Raw genomic sequence first — 27,058 nt, 5'->3', positions numbered from 1 at the left:
TTCCATCCATGTTGCTGCAAATGGCATTATGTTGTTCTTTTTTGTGGCTGAGTAGTATTCCATTGTGTATATATACCATTTCTTCTTAATCCACTCGTGTCAATGGACACTTAGGCTGTTTCCATGCAATGAACATAGGGGTGTATGTATCTTTTTCAAGGAAAGTTTTGTCCGGATATATGCCCAAGAGTGGGATTGCTGGCTCATATGTAGTTCTATATTTAGTTTTCTGAGGTACCTGCATACTCTTTTCCATAGTGGGTGTACCAATTTACATTCTCACCAACAGTGAAGAAGAGTACCCTTTGCTCCACACCCTCTCCAGCATTTGTTATTTGTTGACTTGTTAATGATGGCCATTCTGACCGGTGTGAGGTGGTACCTCATTATAGTTTTGATTTGCATTTCTCTAATAATTAGTGATGTTGAGCATTTTTTTTTTCATGTGCCTGTTGGCCATCTGTATATCTTCTTTGGAGAAATGTCTATTTTTCTATTGGGTTGTTGGGTTCTGCCCATTTTTCGATTGGGTTGTTGGGTTCTGTGCTGTTGAGTTATATGTTGCTTGTATATTTTAGAGACTAAGACTTACCAGTTGCATCATTTGAAACTATTGTCTCCCATTCTGTAGGTTGTCTTTTTTGGTTTTTTTAAATGATTTCCTTTGCAAAAACTAAATCAAGAAGAAATAGATTAATTTAACATACCAATCACTAGAAACGAAATTGAATATGTAACAAAAACACTCCCTACAAACAAAAGTCCAGAACCAGATGGCTTCACAGGCGAATTCTACAAATATACAAAGAAGAACTTACAACCATCCTTATTAAGCTTTACCAAAAAGCTGAAGAAAAAGGAACACTCTCAAAGGCATTCTACGAAGACACCATCACCCTAATACCAAAACCAGAAAAAGATACTACCAAAAAAGAAAACTACAGGCCAATATCCTTGATGAATATAGACACAAAAATTCTCAACAAAATTTTAGGCAACCGAATCCAACAACATATAAAAAAGATCATACATCACGACCAAGTGGGGGCTTCATCCCAAGTTCACAAGGGTGGTTCAACCTACACAAATCAATCAACCTCATACACCACATTAACAAAAGAAAAGTCAAAAACCACATGATCATCTCAATAGATGCAGAAAAAGCATTTTACAAAATCTAACATCCATTCATGATAAAAACTCTTACAAAAGTGGGTACAGAGGGAACATACCTTAACATAATCAAGACCATTTATGACAAACCCACAGCCAATATAATACTCAACAGAGAAAAGCTGAAAGCCTTCCCACTAAAATCTGGAAAAAGACAAGGATGCCCACTCACACCACTTTTATTCAACATAGTATTGGAAGTCTTAAATAACTGTTCTTATATATTTCATTTGGCAAGCTAGTCCTTCAAAAACCTGAACTCCTTGCCATCCATCTTTATAAATAAAATGTTTGTCTTAGCTGAATGCTTTTACGGCTGTGTCTTCTTTTAACTCTACTGTTTGCAATCAAGAGCCCTGATAAATTCTGGGAGGGAGGCTCATCAGTGGATGTGCTTGAGTCATTGAGGGAGAGAAATGCTGTTAGAGGGAAGGGATGTGAGAAAATAAAAACAGAAAATTGTCTCTAAATTATTTCATAATTCATATTATGATTGACTGGGAAAATGTGGAATTGTTACAAACTACAAAGCCCAGTATAAATGTCAGGCTGGGAGTTCCTGTCATGGCAAGTGGAAACAAATCTGACTAGGAACCACAAGACTGTGGGTTCAATCCCTGGCCCCGCTCAATGGGTTAAGGATACGATGCTGCCGTGAGCTGTGGTACAGGTCGCAGATGCAGCTCGGATCTAGCGTTGCTGTGGCTATGACATAGGCCAGCAGCAACAGCTCCAATTAGACCCCTAGCCTGGGAACCTCCATATGCCGAGGGTGCGGCCCTAAAAAGACAAAAGACATTAAAAAAAAAAAAAAAGTCTGGCTGAAGCATTATTCTTGATTGGTAGTTACCATTTGGCAGGTAAGTTAAGAGTACATACACTGCACAGAAAGCATCCATCTCCCACTAGCAAAACTCTCCCTGTCTTTCCTTGTTTTATAACCCTCTATGAAGTTCCTAAACTGCCTGTGTGTAATGCTTTCCTAGATGAGGTGGCAACATTTGGACATCAACATTACTCATGGAGTCATCTATCTATTCAATAGGTACCAACTAAGTACTAGCCTGCAAAATCACAATCACAGGCCAGTACCAAGCAGCAACAACAGGACACACACAGGGAGGAAATTTAGACTGGATACCTGATTCAGTGTATCCAGCAGCATTGGAAGAGAAGGGAGGTACAGACTATGGAGAGGCACAAGAGGAGATTCAAATGCACCTGCAACATTTTATTTTTACAAAATAAAAATATAGGAAACAAATATGACAAAATGTTAACATTTGTTACTTCTGAGTGGTGGGTTTGTAATTTAATTTTTTTTCTGTATTTATAAAACCCCTCTAAAGAAAAAGTTAGGTAGCCAGACAGAGGAACTGAATAGGTTTCATGCTTTGCCTCTAACTCTATAATTTTGCCCCTCGGGAAGAGCCTTTCATCAGAAATAATAATAAATAATTTTTTAAGAAACTTAATTATAAAACTGATGTTAAACCACTGCCAGAAATTTAAGTCCTAAATTGCCTGACATTTGTGATTCAGATGATTAAACTGAAAGATCTTCTACAGTGTCTTAGATCAGGGAAGCAAATTTTCGGTGTAGGCCAAAAAGAACTGTTTCCTAAGATTCCTTCAAATCAACTGTGGCCATCAATCAAAATTTCACAGGAATCCATTTGAAGGCATTTCCCTGAAAATTACTTGTGAATGCAAAAACAAAAGAAAACAAACAAAAACAATGCCTTAACAGGAACATTCATGAGTTTTCAGTTCTAGAGACCATGAAAGAAATGCTTTGTGTGTGTGTGTGTACAATGTGGGGCAGAGGATGTTAATTGAGAGAGTTCAGGGCTACACTCTTTGCTTATTGAGCCTTGGCCATGCCTCAGAGTATGTTAAAGGAAGCTTTATTTAAATGTTTATTTTCCAGGGGGATTAAGATGGCGGAATAGAAGGACTGGAGCTCAACTTCTCTCCTAAAAACAACAAAACTCACAACTAAAGGCTGAGCAATCTCGACCCAAATGGCCCAGAAACCTTAAGAAAGATACCCTACTCCAGAAGACAAAGAGGAAGCCACATCAAGAGGTAGGAGGGGAGATTACACCATATAAGCAACCCCATACCTCCCAGGTGGGAAGCCCCATAGACTGGAAAGTAACTGTATCACAAAGACGCCTACAGGAGTGAGAGTTCTGAGCCCCACATCAAATCCCCATGCAAGGAGATCTGGCACTGGGAGAAAGGGCCCCTGGAGCATCTGGCATTGAAGACCAGTGGGGCTGGTGCACGGAGCTCCATGGGATTGGTGGAAACAGAGACCTCATTCTTAAAAGGCGCACACAGACTTTCGCATGCACTGGGTCCCAGGGCAAAACAAAGTCTCCATAGGAATCTGGGTCAAATCTGACTGCAGCTCTTGGAGGACATCCTGGGAAAACAGGGGTGAAAGTGGCTTGTTGTGAGGGAAGGACATGGGAAGCAAAGCTCTCCGGAATATTCAGCAGCATTCCTTTCTCTGGGGGTGGCCATTTTGCGAAAATTTGACCCCACCCATTAGCCAGCACTGAGAAGCCCCAGGGCAAACAACAATCCAGGTGGGATCACAGCCCCACCCATCAGTAAACAGCTGCCTAAAGACCCCTCAGGCACCAGCAGCCACCTCTAATCCCATCCAGAGACAAATCCCCACCCACCAGAGGGATTAGAATCAGCTCCACCTACCAGTGGGCAGGCATCAGCCCCACCCATCAGGAAAACTAAAGCAAGGCCCCATACAAACTTCAGCCACAAGGGGAGCAGACACAGAAGTAACAGAGGCTACAACTCTAGTATCTGTAAAAGGTCACCACACCAAAAACCTATAAAAATAAAAAGACAGAGAAATAACTATAACCAGATGAGGGAGAAAGGAAAAACCCCAGAAAATCAGCTAAGTGATGAGGAGATTCTCAGCCTCCAGGAAAAAGACTTCAGACTGTTGATGCTGAAGATGATGCAAGACATTGGAAATAAACTGGAGGCAAAGATGGATAACTTATAGGAAACACTGAGCAAAGAGATACAAAATATAAACTTACACAAGAACAGATGCAAAATACAATAACTGAAATAAAAAATTCACTAGAAGCAGCTAACAGAAGAATACAGGAGGCAGAAGAACAAATAAGTGAGGTGGAGGACAGATTAGAAGAAATTATAGATGTGGAACAAAAAGAGAAAAAAGATTGAAAAGAAATGAAGAGAGTCTCAGAGAACTCCAGGACAATGTTAAACACAACAACAGCAGTATTACAGGGATGCCAGAAGGAGAAAAGAGAGAGAAGGGTACAGAAAAATATTTGAAGAGATAACAGACAAAAACTTCCCTAACATGGGAAAGGAATCACTCACGCAAATCCAGCAAGCACAACGAGTACCATATAAAATAAACCCAAGAAGGAATACACCGAGACACATATTAATCAAACTGACCAAAATTAAAGACAAAGAGAAAACACTGAAAGCAGCTAGGGAAAAGAAACAAATGGCATACAAGGGAACCCCGATAAGGTTATCAGCAAATTTTTCAGCAGAAACTCTGTAGGCCAGAAGGGACTGGCATGACATACTTAACGTGATGAAAATAAAAAAAACTCCAACCGTGATTACATTAACCTAGCAAGGCTCTCATTCAGATTTGAAGGAGAAATCAAAACCTTCACAAAGAAGCAAAAGCTGAGAGAATTCAGCAACACTAAACCGGCTTTACAACAAATACTAAAGGAACTTCTCTAGGCAGAAAAGAAAAGGCCGCAACCAGAAACAAAAATACCACAAATGACAAGGCTCACCAGCAAAGGTATACATACGGTAAAGATACGAAATCATCCGTGCACAACTATGCACCAAAATCAGAAATCGCGAGAAGAGGAGGGTACAAATGCAGGACACTGGAGATGCACTTGCAATTAAGAGACCAACAACTGAAAACAATCTCGTGTGTATATATATAGACGCTTATATCAAAACTTAAGAATAACTGCAAACCAAAAATCTATAATTCATACACAAACAAATAAGAAAAATCAACGCAAATACAACACTAAAGGTACTCATCAAACCAGAAGAGGAGAGAACAAGAGAAGAAGGGAAGAAAAAAGAGCAACGCAAACAAATCCAAAACAACTAATAAAATGGCAATAAGAACATACATATCAATAATTACCTTAAATGTTAATGGACTAAACGCCCCAACCAAAAGACAAAGACTGGCTGAATGGACACCAAAAAAAAAAAAAAAAAAAAGATCCACATATATGCTGTCTTCAAGAGACCCACTTCACTTCTAGGGACACATACAAATTGAAAGTGAGAGGATGGAAGAAAATATTCCATGCAAACGGGAATCAAAAGAAAGCTGGAGTAGCAATACTCATAACAGACAATATAGACTTTAAAATGAAGAATATCTTAAGGGACAAGGAAGGTCATTACATAATGATCAAAGGATCAATCCAAGAAGAAGATATAACAATTTTAAATATCTACGCACCCAACATAGGTCCACCACAATATATAAGGCAACTGCTAACAACCTTAACAGGACAAATCGACAATAACACAATCATAGTGGGGTCTTTAACAACCCACTTGCAGCAACGGACAGATCATCCGGACAGAACATCAATAAGGAAACACAGGTCCTGAATGAAGCATTACACCAGTTGTACTTAATAGATATTTCTAGGACATTCCATCCAAAAGCAACACAATACACATTCTTCTCAAGTGCACAGGGAACATTCTCTACGACTGACCACATCCTGGGCTACAAATCCAACCTTGGTAACTTTAAGAAAATTGAAATCATATCAAGCATCTTTTCCAACCACAACACTATACAACTGGAAAGCAACAACAAGAAAAAAACTGCAAAAAAACACAAACACGTGGAGACTCAACAACATGCTACTAAACAACCAATGGATCCCTGAAGAAGTCAAAGAGGAAATTCAAAAATACCTAGAAGCAAATGACAACAAAGATACGACTCTCCAAAACCTATGGGATGCAGCAAAAGCCATTCTAAGAGGAAAGTTTACAGCAATACAAGCCCACCTCAGGAAACAAGAAAAAGCTCAAATAAACAAGCTAACTTTATTTACATCTAAAGCAGCTCGAGAGAGAAGAACAGACAAGACCTAAAGTTAGTAGAAGGAAAGAAATCACAAAGATCAGAGCAGAAATCAATGAAATAGAAATGAAGGAGATCATAGAAAAGATCAATGAAACAAAAAGCTGGTTCTTTGAAAAGATCAACAAAACTGATAAACCCTCAGCCAGACTTACCAAGAAAAAAAGAGAGAGGACTCAAATCAATAAAATTAGAAATGAAAAAGGAGAAGTAACAATGGACATCACAGAAATACAAAGGATCATAAGAGACTCCTACATGCAACTACATGCCAATAAAATGGAAAACCTAGAAGAAAGGGACAAATTCTTAGAAAAGCACAATCTTCCAAGACTAAACCAAGATGAAATAGAAAAGATGAACCGACCAATCACAAGCACTGAAATTGATACTGTGATTAAAAAACTTCCAGCAAACCAAAGTCCAGGACCAGATGGCTTCACAGGCAAATTCCATCAAACATTTAGAGAAGAGCTAACACCTATCCTTATGAAACTATTCCAAAAAATTGCAGAGGAAGGGACACTCCCAAACTCATTCTGTGGAGCCACCATCACCCTGAGAGCAAAACCAGACTAAGATACCACAAAAAAGGAAAATCTCACTGATGAACATAGATGCAAAAATCCTCAACAAAATAGGAGCAAACCCATCCAACGATACATCAAAAGAATTGTACATCATGATCAAGTGGGATTCATCCCAGGGATGCAAGGGTTCTTCAATATCCACAAATCCATCAGTGTGATACACCACATTAACAAACTGAAGAATAAAAACCACATGATCCTCTCAATAGACGTGGAAAAAGCCTTTGCCAAAACCCAACACCCATTTCTGATAAAAACCCTTCAGAAAGTGGGCATAGCGGGAACCTACCTCAACATAATAAAGGCCATAGATGACAAACCCACAGCGAACATCACTCTCAATGGTGAAAAGCTGAAAGAATTCCTGCTGAGATCAGGAACAAGACAAGGATGTCCGCTCTCACCACTATCCTCCAACAGAGTCTTGGAAGTCCTAGCCACAGCAATCAGAGAAGTAAGAGAGATAAAAGGAATCCAAATCGGAAAGGAAGAAGTAAAACCATCCCTATTTGCAGATGACATGTTACTATACCTAGAGAATCCTAAAGACTCTACCAGAAAACTGTTAGAGCTCATCCACGAATTTGGCAAAGTCGCAGGATACAAAATTAATACACAGAAATCAACGGCATTTCTATACACTAACAATGAAAGAGCAGAAAGAGAAATTAGGGAAGCAATCCCATTTACCATTGCATCCAAAAGAATTAAATACCCAGGAGTAAACCTACCTAAAGAGACAAAAGACCTGTACTCCGAAAACTACAAGACACTGATGAAAGAAATCAAAGACGACACAAATAGCTGGAAAGACACACCATGCTCTTGGATTGGAAGAGTCAATATTATCAAAATGATACCTAAAGCAAAATGATACCTAAAGCAATCTGCAGATGCAATGCAATCCCTATCAAATTACCAGTGGCACTTTTCACAGAACTCAAACAAAATATTTTAAAGTTTGTTTGGAAGCACTAAAGACCCAGAATAGCCAAAGACATCCTGAAAAAGAAAAATGGAGATGGACGAATCAGGCTCCCTGACTTCAAACTATACTACAAAGCAACAGTCATCAAAACCGTATGGTACTGGCACAAAGACAGAAATACAGATCAGTGGAACAGGATAGAAAGCCCAGAATTGAACCCACGCACCTACAGCCAACTCATCTATGACAAAAGAGGCAAGAATATACAATGCAGAAAGGACAGCTTGTTCAATAAGTGGTGCTGGGAAAACTGGACAGCCACATGGAAAAGAATGAAATTAGAACACTCCCTGACACCATACACAAAAATAAACTCAAAATGGATTAAAGACCTGCACATTAGACCAGAGACTATAAAACCCTTAGAAGAAAACATAGGTCAAACCCCCTCCAACATAAATGACAGAAACATCTTCTCAGATCCACCTCTTAGAGTAATGACAATAAAAACAAAAATAAACAAATGGGACCTAATTAAACTTCAAAGTTTCTGCACAGCAAAGGAAACCCTAAACAAAACGAAAAGACAACCCACAGAATGGGAGAAAATCCTTGCAAGTGAATCAACTGACAAGGGATTCATCTCCAAAATTTATAAACACCTTCTACAGCTCCATACCAAAAAAAAAAAAACAAACAACCCCATCCAAAAATGGGCAGAAGAGCTAAACAGACAGTTCTCCAAAGAAGACATACAGATGGCCAAAAAACACATGAAAAGATGTTCAACATCACTCATCATTAGAGAAATGCAAATCAAAACCACGATGAGGTACCACCTTACACCAGCCAGAATGGCCATCATCAAAAAGTCTACAAACAATAAGTGCTGGAGAGGGTGTGGAGAAAAAGGAACCCTATTACACCGCTGGTGGAATTGTAAATTGGTACAGCCACTGTGGAAAACAGGATGGAGATTCCTCAGAAAACTCAACAAAGAACTACCATTTGATCCAGCAATCCCACTCCTGGGCATCTATCCAGAGAAAACCATGACTAGCAAAGATACGTGTACTCCGATATTCATTGAAGCACTATTTGCAATAGCCAAGACATGGAAACAACCTAAATGTCCCTCAACAGAGGAGTGGATCAAGAAGATGTGGTACATATACACAGTGGAATATTACTCAGCCATTAAAAGGAACGAAATAATCAGCATTTTTAGCAACATGGATGGACCTAGAAATTATCATGCTGACTAAAGTCAGCCATACAATGATACACCAACATTAAATGCTTTCTCTGACATGTGGGATCTGAAAAAAGGACAGATTGAACTTCTTTGCAGAACAGATGCTGACTCACAGACATTGAAAAAGTTATGGTCTCTGGAGGAGACAGTTTGGGGGGTGGGGGGATGTGCTTGGGTTGAGAGATGGAAATCCTGTGAAACTGGATTGTGATGATCATTATACAACTATAGATGTGATAAATTCATTTGAGTAATAAAAATAAATAAATTTTTAAAATAATAATAAAAAAGTTTATTTTCCTTTTGTCAATAATCCTTCATAATGTGCTAGCCCATGGTGGAATTTTAGTAAAAGTAAACTAACACAAGTCAAAATTGTATAATTAATTGTCTTGCAGTTACTAATGGACCTAAGTCCAGAAGTTGTCCAACATATAGTTACACAACAGGTACAGCACTAGCTCAAATATAATGGCTAAAAGTATGTTTAAGACTATTTTGGCTAAAAATCTTAAGTGTGCCCCAAACCTCCATCCTATTAACCCCCAAAGTCATGGATTCTGCATGTAACCTAGAAGCTACATTCTCACACACCCAGGAATTATAGGATTAAATGGAAGGAGAAATAATTTTAATATTTTATACGTATGTAACAAGAATACAAATTTTACTCGACCACTCAATAAAAATTTATTAAAGTCTCATATTTTATATCAGAAACATGTACTTCAATATATATGGGTTTCAACACTCTTCTTCCTAAAAATCCCACTTTATCTTAGACTGCTTTATTCTCCCCAGGTACAGTGGAAAACCAGGGATTCCATTCTTCACATCCAAGTTGAATTTGTATATCGTAAATATTAGACTATTTTGTTATCGGGTAGTTCTTGCACAAAGTATTTTCTAAAAAATAAGCTACTACTAACCCAAATTTATGTTTACCCAAATGTTTATTTTTAAAAAACTCAGTTTCGAATTGCAGTAAAAAACGGTCAAATCAGCAAAATGGTCAAATATTGGCAATACATAAATAGATATACATGCTCTTAATGTTTTCTTCTTCTTCTTCTCCTTCTTCTTCTTTTGCCACACTTGTAGCATTCAGAAGTTCCCAGGCCAGGGATTGAACCTGTGCCACAGCAGCAACCTAAGCCACTGAAGTGACAATGCTGGATTCTTAACCCACTGAGCCACATGAGAACTCCCACTCTTTTTTTTTTTAAATGGTGACTTTATCTTTTACAAACTGGATGTTTTTGTTTGTTTGTTTGTTTTTGTTTTTGTTTGCTTCTTAGGGCCACACTCTTGGTATATGGAGGTTCCCAGGCTAGAGGTCAAATCAGAGCTACAGCTGCTGGCTTACACCACAGCCACAGCAATCTAGGATCCAAGCCTTGTCTTTGACCTATACCACAGCTCATGGCAACGCCAGATCCTTAACCCACTGAGCAAGGTCAGAGATCAAACCTGCATCCTCATGGATGCTAGTCAGATTCGTTAACCACTGAGCCACAGTGGGAACTATGGAACTCCCACTCTGAATGTTCTTTAGACTAGCTTCCTAAACTTTCTTGTGCTCTCTTCCCTCATCCACTTTCCAAATTATTTTCCTTAATCTCTCAAGGTATTCTTACCCAGACCTGATGCCACCACCCCATTTTACGGTGGCATATCTCTTAGAATCAAGTCTAACAATCATTTCACTTCTACTTTAACATGTTTTGCTTATTCTCCAACTTCTGATTCTGGCAACACGACAGAATTTATAACACTGCTATAAATACCTAGAAGTGCTGGATAAAACAAAAGACATTTTCAAATTCATAGGTAAGTTTACAATAAATAAAAGGGAATCTCCAGCTCCCTAAACAGAGAACAGAGAACTTGCATTAAAGGGTGATTTTCAGAACAGGAAACAGGCCTTCAAACTTTGGGTTTCAACATCTATACACAGAGTGAATTGAGCCTGGATCCCCCTGAAGTGGGTAGTTGGAATGAAAAGCCCTGCATAAAGCCAGAATCCTCAAAATATGGCCACCTCAGTGAAAGAGAGGGTGAAAAACTGCATCCTCTACCTCAGAAAAATGATTGGGCTACTGATGACCCTATGACACCTGGCAGACACAAAAGTGGAACTGTTCTGGAGGCCACTTCTGCAGACAAGACTTCACAGAATCCTTCAGAAAAAGGAGACAGACTCACAATCAAAAACTTACAAACACACAAGGAAATGATCCACTGCAAGAGAGAACTGCAGATACAATCAGTAACCCCAGGTAACAATCTAAAAGAATATGTTTGAAATTATAAAAAAGGGAATTAAAACCACTAAAAAATAAGACACTAGAATCAAATGACACCCTCCTGCTCCTTTACATGTCAGGGGTGTGCTTATACCCTCAACTTGTCTAAATGCCTTACATGCAGCAATAGGCTTGCCTATATGATGATGTCACCAGAGGCTCCAAAAAGATGCACTCAACCCATTCCTCCCCATCACCTATCAAGTGTATGACATGCTCAATTTAGTCACCCTCTAAATTGTGAAAAAAGTACCCTTAAAGGCCAATAATATTAATGCAATAACATCTGTTAACATCTACATCTACAGTGGTTTATTTATTTAGCATGCCAACATGAGGGAAGGAAATTTAGTTTCCGTTAAGTTTGAAAGACGGAAGACAAATAAATCACTCAGAAGATGGTCATTAGACATCCAAAAGGACAACAAGAAAACAAGAAGCATCGGAAAAGAGACAAAATGAATATGAGAATGTAAAACCTCTGAAAATGGGTGTTGATTTTCTGAATATAGTTTCCTTAATTTTAGTTTTGCCTAAGGGTAATTCTTACTCTTAAATTTTGGCTAGAGTCATTCATACCTTTCAGTCTAGCCAAAAACGAAGTTTTTGTACTTTATGACTGATAAAGATTTTACACCCAGCCAACCTGGAAATTCCTTAACAATAAAACAGTTTTTTTTTTTTTTTTTTTTTTTGGTCTTTTTGCCATTTCTTGGGCCGCTCCCTCGGCATATGGAGGTTCCCAGGCTAGGGGTCTAATTGGAACCATAGCCACCAGTCTACGCCAGGGCCACAGCAACGTGGGATCTGAGCCACGTCTGCAACCTACACCACAGTTCACAGCAACGCCAGATCCCTAACCCACTGAGCAAGGGCAGGGACCGAACCCGCAACTTCATGGTTCCTAGTCAGATTCGTTAACCACTGCGCCACGACAGGAACTCCACAAAACAGTTTTCACAACAGTTTCTAGTCACTTCCAATCTAAATGGCTTATTCAAAAAATGACATGTAGAAAAATTTTTTGGCAAAGTCTAAAGAAGAGATAATTTCAGAGGCTGTGACACCCAGAGAAATAGAGCCATGTCTGTCTGTTCTCATTTTGAGACAAATTTCCTCCCTTTCTACCAAGTCCTACCCAATAAAGTATATTTCAGAATCATGAATATTGGGAGTTAAGACTTTGGGACGAAGAAAAAAAGTCATTAAAAATGAAAATTCCAAGGGAGTTCCCTTCATGGCTCAGCAAAAACAAAAATAACTTGCATCCATAAGGACGCAGGTTTGATCCCTGGCCTTGCTCAGTGGGTTAAAGATCCAGCGTTGCTGTGAGCTGTGCTGTAGGTCACAGACTCAACTTGGATCCCAACTTGCTGTAGCTGTGACAGAGGCCAGCTGCTACAGCTCCAATTTGACCCCTAGCCTGGGAACCTCCATGTGCCACGGGTTCAACCCTAAAAATAGAGAAAAACAAATAAATAAATAAATAAATAATAAAAATGAAAATTCCAGACAATAAATTAGTTATACTGTCTACCAGCATTAAAAATGTTCTACTATAACCAAACTGACAGCAAAGCAAGTCACATGAATTTTTTAGCTTACAAAAGCATATTAAAGCTATGTTTATACTATACTATAGTCTATTAAGTGTGCAATAGCATGATGTCAAAAAAAAAACAATGTAATACTTTAAAAACTACTTGGAATTCCCATTGTGGTGCAGTGGAAACAAATCCAACCAGGTTTCAACTTTGATCCCTGACCTCGCCCAGGGGGTAAAGGATCTGGTGTTGCCATGGGCTGTGGCGTAGGTGGCAGGCTCAGCTTGGATCTGGTGTTGCTGTGGCTGTGGCATAGGCCAGCAGCTGTAGCTCCGATTAGACCCCTAGCCTGGGCACATCCATATGGTGCGAGTGTGGCCCTAAAAAGCAAAAAAGAAAGAAAGAAAAGAAGGAAGGAAGGAAGGAAGGAAGGAAGGAAGGAAGGAAGGAAGGAAGGAAGGAAGGAAGGAAGGAAGGAAAGAGAGAGAGAGAGAGAGAAAGAAAGAAAAAAGCACTTTATTGCTAAGAAATGTTAATCATTGTCTGAGCCTTCAGCAAGTCACAATCTTTTTGCCGGCAGGGGTTTGGTCTCCGTGTTGATAGCTGCTGCTGACTGATCATGGCAGTGACTGCTAAGTGATGAGGTGACTTTGACAATTTCTTTCTTTCTCTTTCCGACTTACTTCACTTAGGATGAGAGTCTTTGTTTCCATCCATGTTGCTGCAAGTGGCATTATTTCGTTTTTTTCTATGGCTGAGTAGTATTCCATTGTGTATGTACACCGCCTCTTCCTCATCCAATCATCTGTTGATGGACATTTGGGTTGTTTCCATGTCTTGGCTATTGTGAATAGTGCTGCAATGAACATGCAGGTGCACGTGTCTTTTTCAAGGAAAGTTTTGTCTGGATATACGCCCAAGAGTGGGATTGCTGGGTCATATGGTAGTTCTACGTAGTTTTCTAAGGTACCTCCACACTGTTCTCCATAGTGGTTGTACCAGCTTACATTCCTACCAACAGTGCAGGAGGGTTCCCTTTTCTCTACACCTGCTATAGCATTTGTTATTTGTTGACTTATTAATGATGGCCATTCTGACTGATGTGAGGTGGTATCTCATGGTAGTTTTGATTTGCATTTCTCTAATAATCAGGGATGTTGAGCATTTTTTCATGTGCTTGTTGGCCATCTGTATATCTTCTTTGGAGAAATGTCTATTCAGGGCTTTTGCCCATTTTTCCATTGGGTTGTTGGCTATTGTGCTGTTGAGTTGTATAAGTTGTTTGTACATTTTAGAGATTAAGCCCTTGTCAATTGCACCATTTTAAACTATTTTCTCCCATTCTGTAAATTACCTTTTTGGTTTTTTTTTGTTTTGTTTTGTTTTGTTTTTTGGTTTTCTTTGCTGTGCAAAAGCTTGTCAGTTTGAGTAGGTCCCATTGGTTTATTTTTGCTTTTATTTCTGTTGCCTTGGGAGACTGACCTGAGAAAATATTTGTAAGGTTGACGTCAGAGAATGTTTTGCCTACATTCTCTTTTAGGAGTTTGATGGTGTCTTGTCTTATATTTAAGTCTTTCAGCCATTTTGAGTTTATTTTTGTGCTCTTTTTTTATCTATTTTAGGGCTGCCCCTGCAGCATATGAAAGTCCCCAGCCTAGGGGTCAAATCCAATCTTCAACTGCTCACCTAAGCCATAGTCACAAAACACCAGATATGAGCTGCGTCTGCGACCTTCACCACAGCTCACAGCAACACCGGATCCTTAACCCACTGAGCAAGGCCAGAGATCAAACCCATATCCTCACAGACACTATGCTGGGTTCTTAACCTGCTGAGCCACAATGGAAGCTCTAGCAATTTCTTAAAATAATAATACAACAATGAAGTTTGTCTCTTTGGTTGACTCTTCCTTTCATGAACAATTTAACAACAGCATGCAATACAGTTTGATAAGATTTTAACCACAGGAGAACTTCTTTCAAAATTGGAGGCAACCTGGAGTTCCCTTTGTGGCACAGCGGAAATGAATCTGACTAGGAACCATGAGGTTGCGGGTTCGTATCCCTGGCCTCGCTCAGTGGATTAAGGATCCAGCATTACTGTGAGCTGTGGTATAAGTCACAGACTCAGCTTGGATCTAGCATTGCTGTGGCAGTGGTATAGGCCAGCAGTTACAGCTCCAATTAGACCCCTAGCCTGGGAACCTCCAGATGCCATGGGTGCAGCCCTAAAAAGACAAAAAAGACCAAAAAAAAAAAAAAAAATGGAGTCAATCCTCTTAAACCCTGCCACTGCTTTATCAACTAAGTTTATGTCATATTCTAAATTTTTTGTTGTCATTTCAACAGTATTCACAGCAGTTTCACCAGGATTAGATTTCATCTCAAGAAACCACCTTCTGAAGTTCCCACTGTAGCTCAGCAGTAACAAACCCAACTAGTATCCATGAGGATATAGGTTCCATCCCTAGCCTCGCTCACTGGGTTAAGGATCCTGTGTTTTCATGAGCTGTGGTGTAGGTCACATATGCAGCTAGGATCTGGCATTGCTGTGGCTGTGGCATAGGCCAGCAGCTGCAGATCCAATTTGACCCCTAGCCTGGGAGCTTCCATATGCCACACATGCAGCCCTTAAAAAAAAAAAAAAGAAAAGAAAAGAAAGGAAGGAAGGAAAGGAGGAAGGAAGGAACTACTTCAATCGCTCAAAAAGAAGCAACTCTTCATCTGTTCAAGTTTTATGATGAGAATGCATCAATTCAACCACATCTTTAGGCCCTAATTCTAGTTCTGTTGCTATTTCCATCATATCTATAGTCACTTCCCCCACTGAAGTCTTGAACCCCCCAAAGTCATCCAGGAGGGTTGGAATCAACTCCTTCTAAACTTCTGTTGATATTGATATTTTGACCTCTTCTCATGAACCACAAAAGATTTTAATGGCATCTAGAATGGTAAATCCTTTACAGAAATTTTTCAATTTACTTTGCCCAGATCCATCAGAGGAATCACTACCCATGGCAGTTATAACTTTATGAAATGTATTTCTTAAAGAATAAGGCTTGAAAGTCTAAAGTACTTCTTGATCCATGGGCTACCGAATGGATATTGTGTTAGGATGAGTGAAGACAACATGAATTTCACTGTACAGCTCCACAAGAACTCTTGGACAAGAATATGCATTGCCAATGAACAGTAATATTTTTAAATGAATCTTTTCTTCTGAGCCATAGGTCTCAACAGTAGGCTTAAAATATTCAGTAAACCATGTTATAAGCAGTTGTGCTATCATTCAGGCTTTGTTTTTCCATTTACAGAGCACAAGCAGAGTAGATTTGGCATAATTCTTAAGGGCCCTTGGATTTTCGTAATGGTAACTGAGGATTGGCTTTAACTTCAAGTACCAGCTACGTTAGCCCTAATGGAGCCTATTCTTTGACATTTTGAAGCCAGGCACTGACTTCCCTTCTCTAGCTAACAAAGTCCTAGATGGCATCTTCTTCTAAGAGAAGACTGTATTGTCTACATGAAAATCTGTTGTTTAGTAGAGTCACCTTCATTAATGATCTTAGCTAAATCTGCTGGATAACTTGCTATAGCTTCTACATCAGCACTTGCTGCTTAACCTTGCACTTTGATGTTTTGGAGATGGCTTCTTTCCATAAACCTCATGAACCAACCTCAGCTATCTTCAAACTTTTCTTCTGCAGCTTCTTGACCTCTAAGCCTTAATAAAATTGAAGAGAGTTAGGACTTTGCTCTGGCTTAAGCTTTGGCTTAAGAAAATGTTGTAGCTGGTCTGATCTTCTATCCAAATCACTAAAATTTTCTCCATATCAGCAATAAGACTATCTCACTTTCTTATCATCTGTGTGTTCAATGGAGTAGCACTTTTAATTTCCTTCAAGAACTTTTCCTTTGCATTTACAACTTGGCACAAAAGACCCAGCCTTCAGCCTTTCTGGCTTTCAGCATGCCCTCCCAAGTGAAATCATTATAGCTTTTGATTTAAACTGAGAAACATGCAACTTTTCCTTTCACTTGAACACTTAAGAGGCCAGTGTAGGGTTATTAATTGGCCTAATTTGTTGTGTCTCAGGGAAGAGGAAGACCCAAGTAGAGAGAAAGAGACAGGAACAGCGGGGCAGTAGTCAGAACACACATAACATTATGGATTAAGTTTTCAGTCATACATGGGTGTGGATTGTGGCATCCCAAAACAATTACAATAGTAACACCAAAGATCACTGATCACCATAACAAATGTAATAACGAAAAAATGTGAAATATTGCAAGAATTACCAACCATAACACAAAGACACAAAGTGAGTAAATGTTCTTGGAAAAATGGTGCCGAAAGAGCTGCTCCACACAGGGTTGTCACAAAACTTCAATTTGTAAAAAACTCAATTAAAATTTAAGTGCAATAAAATGAAGCACAATAAAATAAGGTATACCTGTAAAAGAATGTTTTAACATGATGGAAACACTGCTTTGCTTGGGGAGGGTTACATTTTTAATCCTGAACAAAAAAGTTCTATATTTCATTAGCACATCACCACAGACTAAGGTCCACAGTAAAACATGACCAGATAAAAGAAAAGCAGAACAATGGACCAAACTTTAAATATGTCTCCCTGCTCCAATGGACTTAGTTTTGTAGAGACATTTGTAAAGGTAAAACTGTTGCAAATATTTCTGAGTTAGTTGTTTTAGATTACAGTAGTTCCTGCTGGAAACCAACATTAATGTGGCAGAGTTATGATGTAGCCAGATAATTTATTAACATCATAGCAGTTACAAATAACTGACCCCTAAGGGAAACAAGGTATATTAGCACCTATGAAAAGATGCCTAATTGCTAGACTAGTAGAATCCAGGAAACACAGGGGAAAAAGCAATTAACTGATTATATTGTAAGTAAATCTCTATTAATACACTGGATAAGTCATTCATCTCCTCTTTGCTTCTGGAAATGTCTGTTCTTAGATTATGTTTTCAAAGCACATAAAGTAAATTGCCAGGAGGGAAAAAGATTTACTTTCCTCTTATTTATTCCTTGTCAAAGGTTTATGAAGATTCTTCAGTGAGATAACAATATCAAAGTTTTCAGAGGATCAACAAGAGTGCGAAGACAACTCAATGGGGGAAAAAAGAGTTTTCAACAACAACAACAAAAATGTGCTGGGAGACTTGTATACTTACAGGTAAAAGAATGAATTCAGACCCCTAGTTCACAGTATGTACAAAAATTAACATACATGGGCCAAAGACCTAAATGTAACAGCTAAAACTGTAAATCTCTTAGAAGAAAGTGTAAGGGTAAATCTTCATGATCTTGGATTGGGCAATGGTTTCTTAGAAATGACACCAAAAGCACAAGTAACAACAAAAAACTTCAGATAAAGTGAACTTCATCAAAATATACAACTTCTGTGCTTCATAGGATACCAGTAATAAAATGAAAAGACAAACCACAAAATGGAAAAAAAAATGTAAATCATGTATCTATAAGGGTCGGTACCCAGAATATACAGTTGACCCTTCAACAACACAAGTTTGAACTACATGGGTCCACTTGTATGCAGATTTTTTTCCACTAAATATGTACTACAGTACTACATGATCCCATGACTGGTTAAATCAACAGATGCTGGAGCCATGAATACAGAAGACTGACTAAAGTTATACTTGGATTTTTGACTGCCTGAAGGATCGATGCCACTATCACTGGCATTGTTGAAGGATCAGCTGTATAAGGAACTCTTAAAACTCAAGGACAAAAAGACAACCCAATTTGAAAATGGGCAAAAGATCTAAAAAGACATTTTGCCAAAGAAGACATGTAAATGGCCAATAAGCATATGAGAAGATGCTCAACATCATTATTCACTACAAAAATGCAAATCAAAACTACAATGAGATACTCCTAAATACCCACTAAGATGGCTATAATCAAAAAGATAAATAATAACAAATGTTGGTGATGATGTGGAGAAATTGGAACTCTCATACAGTGCTGGTAGGAACAGAAAATGATCAACCACTTTGGAAAGCAGTAAGGTAGTTCCTAAAAAAGATAAACTTAGAGTTACCACATGACCCAGAAATGTCACTCTTGCTAAATATACAAGAGAATTGAAAATACTATGTCCACAAAAAAAACTACAAAAAATTTTCAGAGCAACATTATGAATAAGAGCCAAAAAGTGGGAAAAACCCAAATGTCCATCAATTGATGAATAGATAAAGAAAAGGTGGTATATCCATACAATGGAATATTATTCAGCCACAGAAAAGGAATGAAGTATATGCTATGACATGAATGAACCTTGAAAACATTATGCTAAGCGAAAGAAGTCAATTATAAAGAACCACATATGACTCCATACATATGAAACATCCAGAACAGACAAATCCACTGACAGCAAGTAGATTAGTAGTTGCCTAGGATTCAGGGTATTGAGGGGAAATTCGAAGCAACTACTAATGGGTATGTGATTTCTTTTTGGGGTGATAAAAATGTCCTGGAATTTGACAGTGGTGATGGTTGCATAACTCTGTGAATATACCAAAACCCACTGAACTATATACTATAATTGGGAGTAATTTGTAATACATGAATTTCAATCTTTTTAAAGTTTCTTTTTAAGTTTTCACAGAACTTAATTTCCAAGAGTTCCTGCTATGGTGCAATGTGATCAGCAGCATCTCCGCAGTGCCAGGATGCAGGTTTGATCCCTGGCCCAGCACAGTGGGTCAAAGGATTCGGTGTTGCCACAACTGCAGTGTAGACTGCAACTGTGGCTCAGATCTGAACACTGGCCTGGGAACTCCCATATGCTACAGGGTAGCGAAAAACAGAAAAAAAGAAAAAAAAAATGGCAGGGGATGCATATATCTTACGGAAATCAAAGGCAACATGAGACAATCAGAGTCATTATATTAGGAGTTCACCTACCCAGGCTGATAACTATTAACCTCACCATTTCATACTACTTAGGTCAATTAAGGACACTTTATTCTTGATGTAGTCTACTAGGTTTCCAGCACAACAAAACCAAACAAAAAAAATAGAATAAGGCTCTTGAAGAGCACAGTGGTTAAGGGTCTGACATTGTCACTGCTGTGGCTCAGGGTACTGATTTGCTATGGGTTGGATCCCTGGCCTGAGAACTTCTGGGTGCTGCGGGCACAGCCAAAAAATATATATCTCCAATATTATTACATTATCATTGGCTATAATTATGGCCAACACATTTATTATCATATATTGTTACATATAATAAGGCTGTTGATATTACATCATTATTGGCTATAATTATGGCCAACATATTATATTATTACATATAATTCTTAAAAATTATCTTGTTAATTATGAATTATGAGCAGAAACTAGTAATAACATTGTTCATATCAAACATTTAACTAAGGAACTCTAGAATTATCCAGCTGTTACCTTGCCAATTTCAATTAGTATTAAAAGCACAAGTATATTTCTCTATCAAACAAGTACCCATGAACATTGCTGGTGTCCAATACAATTTTGTTGTAAGATTTATAAACAATCATGAGCAAAAATGATATCTGTCTATATCATCTGTTAAATCAATTCAATAAGCAATTTTCCCCCATCTTTCCTTTGAAATGATTACTTTAATAACTACCTCAAAGAATCAGGCAACAGACAACTAGGATCTTTACTTGGGGTCATTAACTTCATATTGGTTCATGACAGACTATTGCTAAGGAAAGTAAAGCTAAGTTAATTATAACCTAGTGGTGGTTTGGCCAGTGGAGAGCAGGCCGATTTCTCTATTTTAAAATAAATAATTTTTAAAAAAGATAGTAAATAAATAATAAAATTTTAAAATAAATTTAAGGCTAGGATACATACTTGTTAGCTATTGTCTACAGTGTTAATTTTCTTTAAATAGGAACAAATTCATTTATGAAAATCTCCTAAATGAATAAGAGCACAGAACAGACAATTTGTACAGGTAATAGGCTAGGTTATAACCACAGACCTTTTTCAAGTCAAAGCACCAGAGAGGTCTTCAGCTCTCCAAGCACTTGGATTGTGAATCCAAAGAGAATGGGGAAAAAGAAAGAGAAAGATGAACTCTGAGAAGTCTGATCCAAAACATTAGCAGAGGGAGTTCCCGTCGTGGCGCAGTGGTTAACGAATCCGACTAGGAACCATGAGGTTGCGGGTTCGGTCCCTGCCCTTGCTCAGTGGGTTAACGATCCGGCGTTGCCATGAGCTGTGGTGTAGGTTGCAGACGCGGCTCGGATCCCGAGTTGCTGTGGCTCTGGCGTAGGCCGGTGGCTACAGCTCCAATTCAACCCCTAGCCTGGGAACCTCCATATGCCGCGGGAGCGGCCCAAGAAATAGCAACAACAACAACAACAGCAGCAAAAAGACAAAAAAAGACAAAAGACAAAACATTAGCAGAAATAATGATTCCAATTACTTTTGAGTCTTTGATTTCATATTGTTCATTACTAAGACTCATGTGTGCTATATATTTACCAAAAGGCAATCTAAATTATTTGACTCTCTTTCCAAATCTACAGTATATCTTAAAATACCCCAAGATGTTGCACACAGAAGGCTGAGAAATACTAATTTACACTAACCCTCAAAAGGTATTCTCTGAATAATATTATATACCATTCTGCATTTATTTTCAACGCAGCAAATAATGCTCCCTATGGTTGGAATATTACAGTTGTTCCAAGTTGCTAGTGATTTTTCCTCGTACAGGGCACCAAAACAGTTCTCAAAAAGAGCTGCTGGACATTAGCAGTTCAAAGGAATTATTTTCATGTAATAGTAGGCCTCTGGAAATTCCAATGAAAAATTTTTCTTAGAGAATATGAGAAGTTTATTTGAATTTATTTAAAGGGAAAAACTCATTCACCTATCTTTGGGGACAAAAGTTACACGCAGATCTAGTCAATGTCATATTCTATTCTAAACACTATCCTGTCCTCTATTTATTTTTCAGCCTTCTAGATAATTTTGGGATACTTTTTCTCTATTTTGGGACTTCATGAAACTATGCTTCCCAAGTTTACTTGCCTTGCAAGTGACTGCCCATGGCTTCAGCTCTTAAGCTCTGAGCTTCAACTGGCTTTACCAGGATTTGATGACATAGATGTTTGTATGGGTCAAATCCTCAGAAAGCAATGAATCAAGAATACCAGTAACAAGTACACAGGGCAATATTATTTAGCTAAACTTTTAAGGAAACCAGAAATGCCTTTCGCTTTTGCACAAGTTCTCTGACTTTTGAGTTCTAGAAATTTAACCATATTTATACTTTTTCTGAAAATAAAAAGGAGCAAATGGAATTCTCTCTTAGGAGGGCCAAAGGCATGTGTAAGGGGGAATCCTGACTAGGCCAAGTCAAGAATAATGGAAGATCAAAGGCAAAATTAGTCTCCTCTTTCAAGACATCCACAAAAGCAGTTTTTGCACATCAGTTAAAGTGCTGTGTAGAAAAAAAGAGTTGAATTAAAGACAGATTTACCCAAGAATTCCTGAATCCGATGCAAGTTACCAGAACAGAAAGTACATGGGAAGCAGAACATTTATTAAATGTGCACTATTTGCTCTGTCCTTTACATACATGGTCCGTCTTCTATGTCAACAGTACTCAAATTTTAAGTCAAACTATGGGAAAACTTCTCCCAGCAACATCTTTCTTCAAGGTTAAAGCTACCAATGGGGAAACAAAACAATATACAGAATAAATGCAGAAATAAAAATGTAGTCACTTCTACTCTCCAATAACCTACACTTTAAGTAAATGTGACAATACTATAATTTAAGTCTCAATAATATACACTGCATTGTGGCTGGTTTGTTGTTTGTTAAATGAATACTGAAAATATTGGGGACATGAGCAATTACATTCCACCCATAGAACACATCTTAACAAACACACACAAATCTAGACAGAGCCACACTGATGTCAACTCCTGAAAATGCCCTCATGATAATAAATTGAAGATAATTTATGCTAGAGTGGGATAGGATAATGACAATTAGAGAAATTATGAAGGGAAATTCCAAACACAATTCTTTCAGTCTTTTTTTCTTTCTTTCTTTTTTCTTTTTCTTTTTGGATTACATTGCGTTATTTATTCTTTTTCTTTTTTGTCTTTTGTCTTTTTTAGGGCTGCACCCTTGGCATATGGAGGTTCCCAGGCTAGGGGGCTAATGGGAGCATATGGAAGTTCCCAGGCTAGGGGTCTAATCAGAGCTGTAGCTGCTGACCTACATGACAGCCACAGCAATGCCAGATCTGAGCTGCATCTGCGACCTACACCACAGCTCACCACAATTTGAATTGTTAACCCACTGAGCAAGGCTGGGGATCCAACCCTCAACCTCATGGTTCCTAACCGGATTCATTTCTCCTACCCCATGACAGGAACTCCTTCTTTTCTTTCTTTCTTTTTTTTTTTTTTTAAATTGAAGTATAGTTAATGTTTCATAGTCTTTTTGATGTCAGTTATCTTGGTTGCCATGGAAACTCACAGGGTCTACAAAAAAGTAATCTCTTCCTACTTTGAAACTTTAAGACTGCTCTTGGCCATGATATCACACAGAATTATAAACGATCTTTTTATCTCCTTATAAATGCCACATCAGAGAATTTACATTTGAAGGGAAGCCACATGTTTACAAATAATATGCAACATGTTCAACAAAACTCAACAAGAATAGAGATAGCATCATTTATTATTTAAAAAGTAGCTACCAGAAGTACAGGTAATTCTCACACTAGTAGACATTTTCCCTAAACCACTCATTTCAGTTCTTTGGTCTTTGCTTCCCCCAAGTATTCCTAAATTTGTTGTGTGTGCTATTTTGTTTTTTAATCCTGTCTTTACTTTGTACTTCAAACAAAACATAGGGAGAGAAGCAGATTGGGATTTGTGTTGTTGGGGGGGTTAAAATATCCTAATATATTTATCTGAAATAAATATATATGTTTATTTTCCAAGAGCCTTATTTTGCTCATTTTTAAAATGGCTTGCTAATTCAGAACACCAACCTGCTGGTACACAACCCTGTAGAGTTAAACTCTATGTTGCCTTAGGATATTTTAAAGCCCCCAAACAAGACAAATCCCAATCTACGTCTCTCTGTGTATGAGACAGGAGCGCAAAATAAACACATCAGTCATCAGCAACAAAACAGAAGCTTTGCTTTTCGCTATTTGTAAACAAGAGCTCGGGCCAGCCCTCCGCCCTGGCACCGAGAGGTGAGGCATGATGGGCACAACCCTGTGCTCATCCTCAAGGGCTGCCTGGAGAGTCTGACCTTTGCCGGGACCAATCCCTACAGTTAACTCTCCCGCTTCAAGCTCCGGGGCTGGAGTCCACAGTTCCTATCTAACTTCCCCGCAGGTACCCTGGCATTCTGAAACCTCCTTCAACTACCCGTACTTTGGCCAGGCACCCCGCAACCCACGGCAGCTGGGGCGACCCCCGATCCCGGCTCTGTCCGAGCCTGTGCCCTCAGGGAAGTCTACCAGGGAGGCGCCCCCGCGGACGGCTTACCGAGCAGCGAGCCTATGAAGATGACGACCTGCACCGTGGTGGTGAAGTGGCGGTACAGCTGCGCCTCGCCGAACTCCCCGAGCGCGCTGCGGTTGGCGCCCGCCGCCTCGGCGCCCGACGCGTTGCGCGGCTCGCTGGCGTTTCGGGAGATCCAGCTGCCGTTGTGCCCCATGGCGAGGATGGGGCTCCGGCTCTGTCGTCGCCCGCCCGGGCGCCTGCCTCGGACCCCCGCGCCACTCTGTCCTGCCCCGGGCGCGGAGGAACGCGCGGGTGCCTGGTGGAGTCCTGGAGAACCCCGGGCAGCGGCGGGTCCCCCTCACGTCTCCACATCGCCAGCCCCAGCGCCTGGGAGGCGGGGAGGGGAGAGGGCAAGACTTCGCCCCATGCCGGTTCTCTCCTGGGTCTCCGTCAGCGGCCTCATGAAGGTAGCAAGGGCATAGCCCGCTGAGCGTCGTCCGTCCCTCCTCCCCAGCGGGCAGCCCCGGCAAGCCTACTCAACAGAGAGGGAAATACAAGGGACATTTGATGGTCAAAGAGGGCGTTCTCCGTTCCTTTCACCCCCTGGGAACCAGGGCAGCCCTCTCGTGTCCCCCTCCGGCTGACAGGCTCAGCTCCTCTCCTCAGAGGGAAGAGGACATTTGGCTGAAGCCGGTTTTCAGTCCTGCTGGCTTAGAGGCCAGATGGCGATGAGAAACCCAGAAAATGCCCAAGTTAAGTGCTCGAAGCCCCGAGGGGACGCCCGAGTCCCCGACGGCGCGCATGGCCTGGGTGGAAAGCCGTGAACCTCCCCAAAAGTCTCGCCCTCAGCGCCCGGCAGTCCCCCAGGACGCCCGCGAGGTCTCCTCCGGCCCAGCCCTTCGCTAGGGGCTCCGACCTCCTGCCTCGGCGCCGTTAGTAGGGACCTCGTTCCGCAGTCCCTTTGCCTCTGCACGTCCCAGTGCCCCCTTTCCTGGCCCCGCTCTGGCCTTCGGCTGCTAAGAGGGAGACCTCAGGGTTTGATGTGACACGAGAACACGCCCCTAGAGGGGCTAAGGCACTGTCAGCGCGGCCGCCAGCCTCCCGGCGCGCGCTTTGGGCAGCTGGGGGGCGCGCGGCCCGCGGGGCGATCACGTGAGGCTCGTGGCCCCGCCCTCACGCCCAGGCTACCATGGGGACCGCGCCATCTTGCCCCACCCCACGGTCGTGACAGCCCAAGCAGTGAGCGTGGGAGGCGCTGAGGATCGGATGATCAGTGTCTGGCTGTGGTGAATAGGCTCACTTCTGCTGGGCTTCTTCGTTTGCTGCTGTCGTTACTGCTCCTTATCTCGTCATCAGGGGCTGCCTGAGGCAGATAATTCCACATCTGTTGCCACCTGGGCAGGAAGCCCGGTCTCCTCCATCAGGTCTTGGATGTAGCTGAAGCATTTAAGAAAGATGGGATTTAGAAATACGTGCATGGTTTCCTGGGCCTTTTTATTGAGTCTCATTTCTAAAACGTATGCGATATAACCCAGGTGCGGTGGATTCTGGGAATGAAGGCTTGAGGAGGGAGCCTTCCTAAGGGCTGATGCAAAAGGTTGGGAAGCTGGGATGACCAAGTAAGCAATTAAAAATGGTAAAGAGAAGGCGAATGGGAAAAGGATCGTGCATGGCATTCAGAGAAAGGATGGGAAAAGAGTAAAGGAGAAATGAGAGGAAAAGACAACTAAACATTTGCCTGATTTAACCTTATGGAAACTTTCTTTTTAATGAGTGAAATACATGGTAGAAGGCTTTGATATATTGACTAGTAGAACTAGGTCCCTGGATAATACCTTTTAAGAATTTATTAAAATTACAGACTTATTTCTTGGTTGTCGAAAGGCTGATCCTGGTACTACACAGCTGCTTTGCTTTCATAGGTAACCCTTAGTATTTACTCTTCCTGAAAGGGCAAAAGTCCAGGTCTTATACATCTTTGGAGTCTCAAAATACTTGCACATAGGACTTCTTGTGGCTCAGAAGCTTAAGGATCAGCATCGTCACTCCTGTGGCTCTGGTTTACAGCTGTGTTGTGGGTTGGATCTCTGGTCTTTCCACATGCCGTGGGTACGGCCAAAAATAATAATTATTATTATACTTTCGCATAATCCTCTGTGTAAGCAGTTTTTTAAAACATTTTTTAGTGGGGGGATAATGGAAAGAAAATTAATGAATAATTGTAGTTTTTTAAAAAAATAAGCCATTTCCAATAGTTAAAACCTGTTCTGGGAGTCTAAACATTTTTCGAGATGAAACACCTTACACTGTAATCATTACAAGACAGAATTTATAATAATAATGCAACAACATGGCAGTACACTCCTTAGGAAAAGTTAGGGAAGAATGTGTAAGTGCGTTGTGTAGTAACAGTTGTAAAAATACCCCTTTACCCACCTTCACTTGCCGTCGCTATTCGGAATTACTAAAAAGAAATAATAGTGTAGATAAAAGTGTAGAAAGATTTTTCAGGAGTTCCCTTCATGGCTCAGTGGTTAACGAACCCAACTAGGATC

At 40.0% G+C, this 27,058-nt stretch overlaps 1 protein-coding gene across 17 annotated transcripts in view; it reads right to left on the bottom strand.

Annotated features, from left to right (window-relative positions):
• GPR176 (G protein-coupled receptor 176) overlaps nucleotides 1-27,058 on the bottom strand; it is a 139,355-nt gene that overhangs the window by 104,021 nt on the left and 8,276 nt on the right. For 12 of the 17 annotated variants that reach the window (XM_084974318.1, XM_084974328.1, XM_084974332.1 and 9 more), the window contains one exon: nucleotides 24,546-25,940. Coding sequence is in view for 4 of the 17 variants with exons in the window: in XM_084974270.1 (XP_084830396.1) it covers nucleotides 24,546-24,717 (172 nt within the window). In the remaining 13 variants the exon portion in view is untranslated. Of the gene's footprint in view, nucleotides 1-20,995; nucleotides 21,041-24,545; nucleotides 25,941-27,058 lie in introns of those variants that run through there. The other 5 variants (XM_084974277.1, XM_084974267.1, XM_084974351.1 and 2 more) reach the window with 4 other exon arrangements.

The sequence above is a fragment of the Sus scrofa genome, chromosome 1 (assembly GCF_054392235.1).
Source record: "Sus scrofa isolate SSC_HxYL_T2T_F1_AM1 chromosome 1, Sscrofa_HxYL_maternal_Yorkshire_Landrace_v2.0, whole genome shotgun sequence".
Classification (NCBI taxonomy): Eukaryota; Metazoa; Chordata; class Mammalia; order Artiodactyla; family Suidae; genus Sus; species Sus scrofa.
Note: the sequence above shows the minus strand (reverse complement) of the source record. Positions and strands in the feature narration are given on the sequence as shown.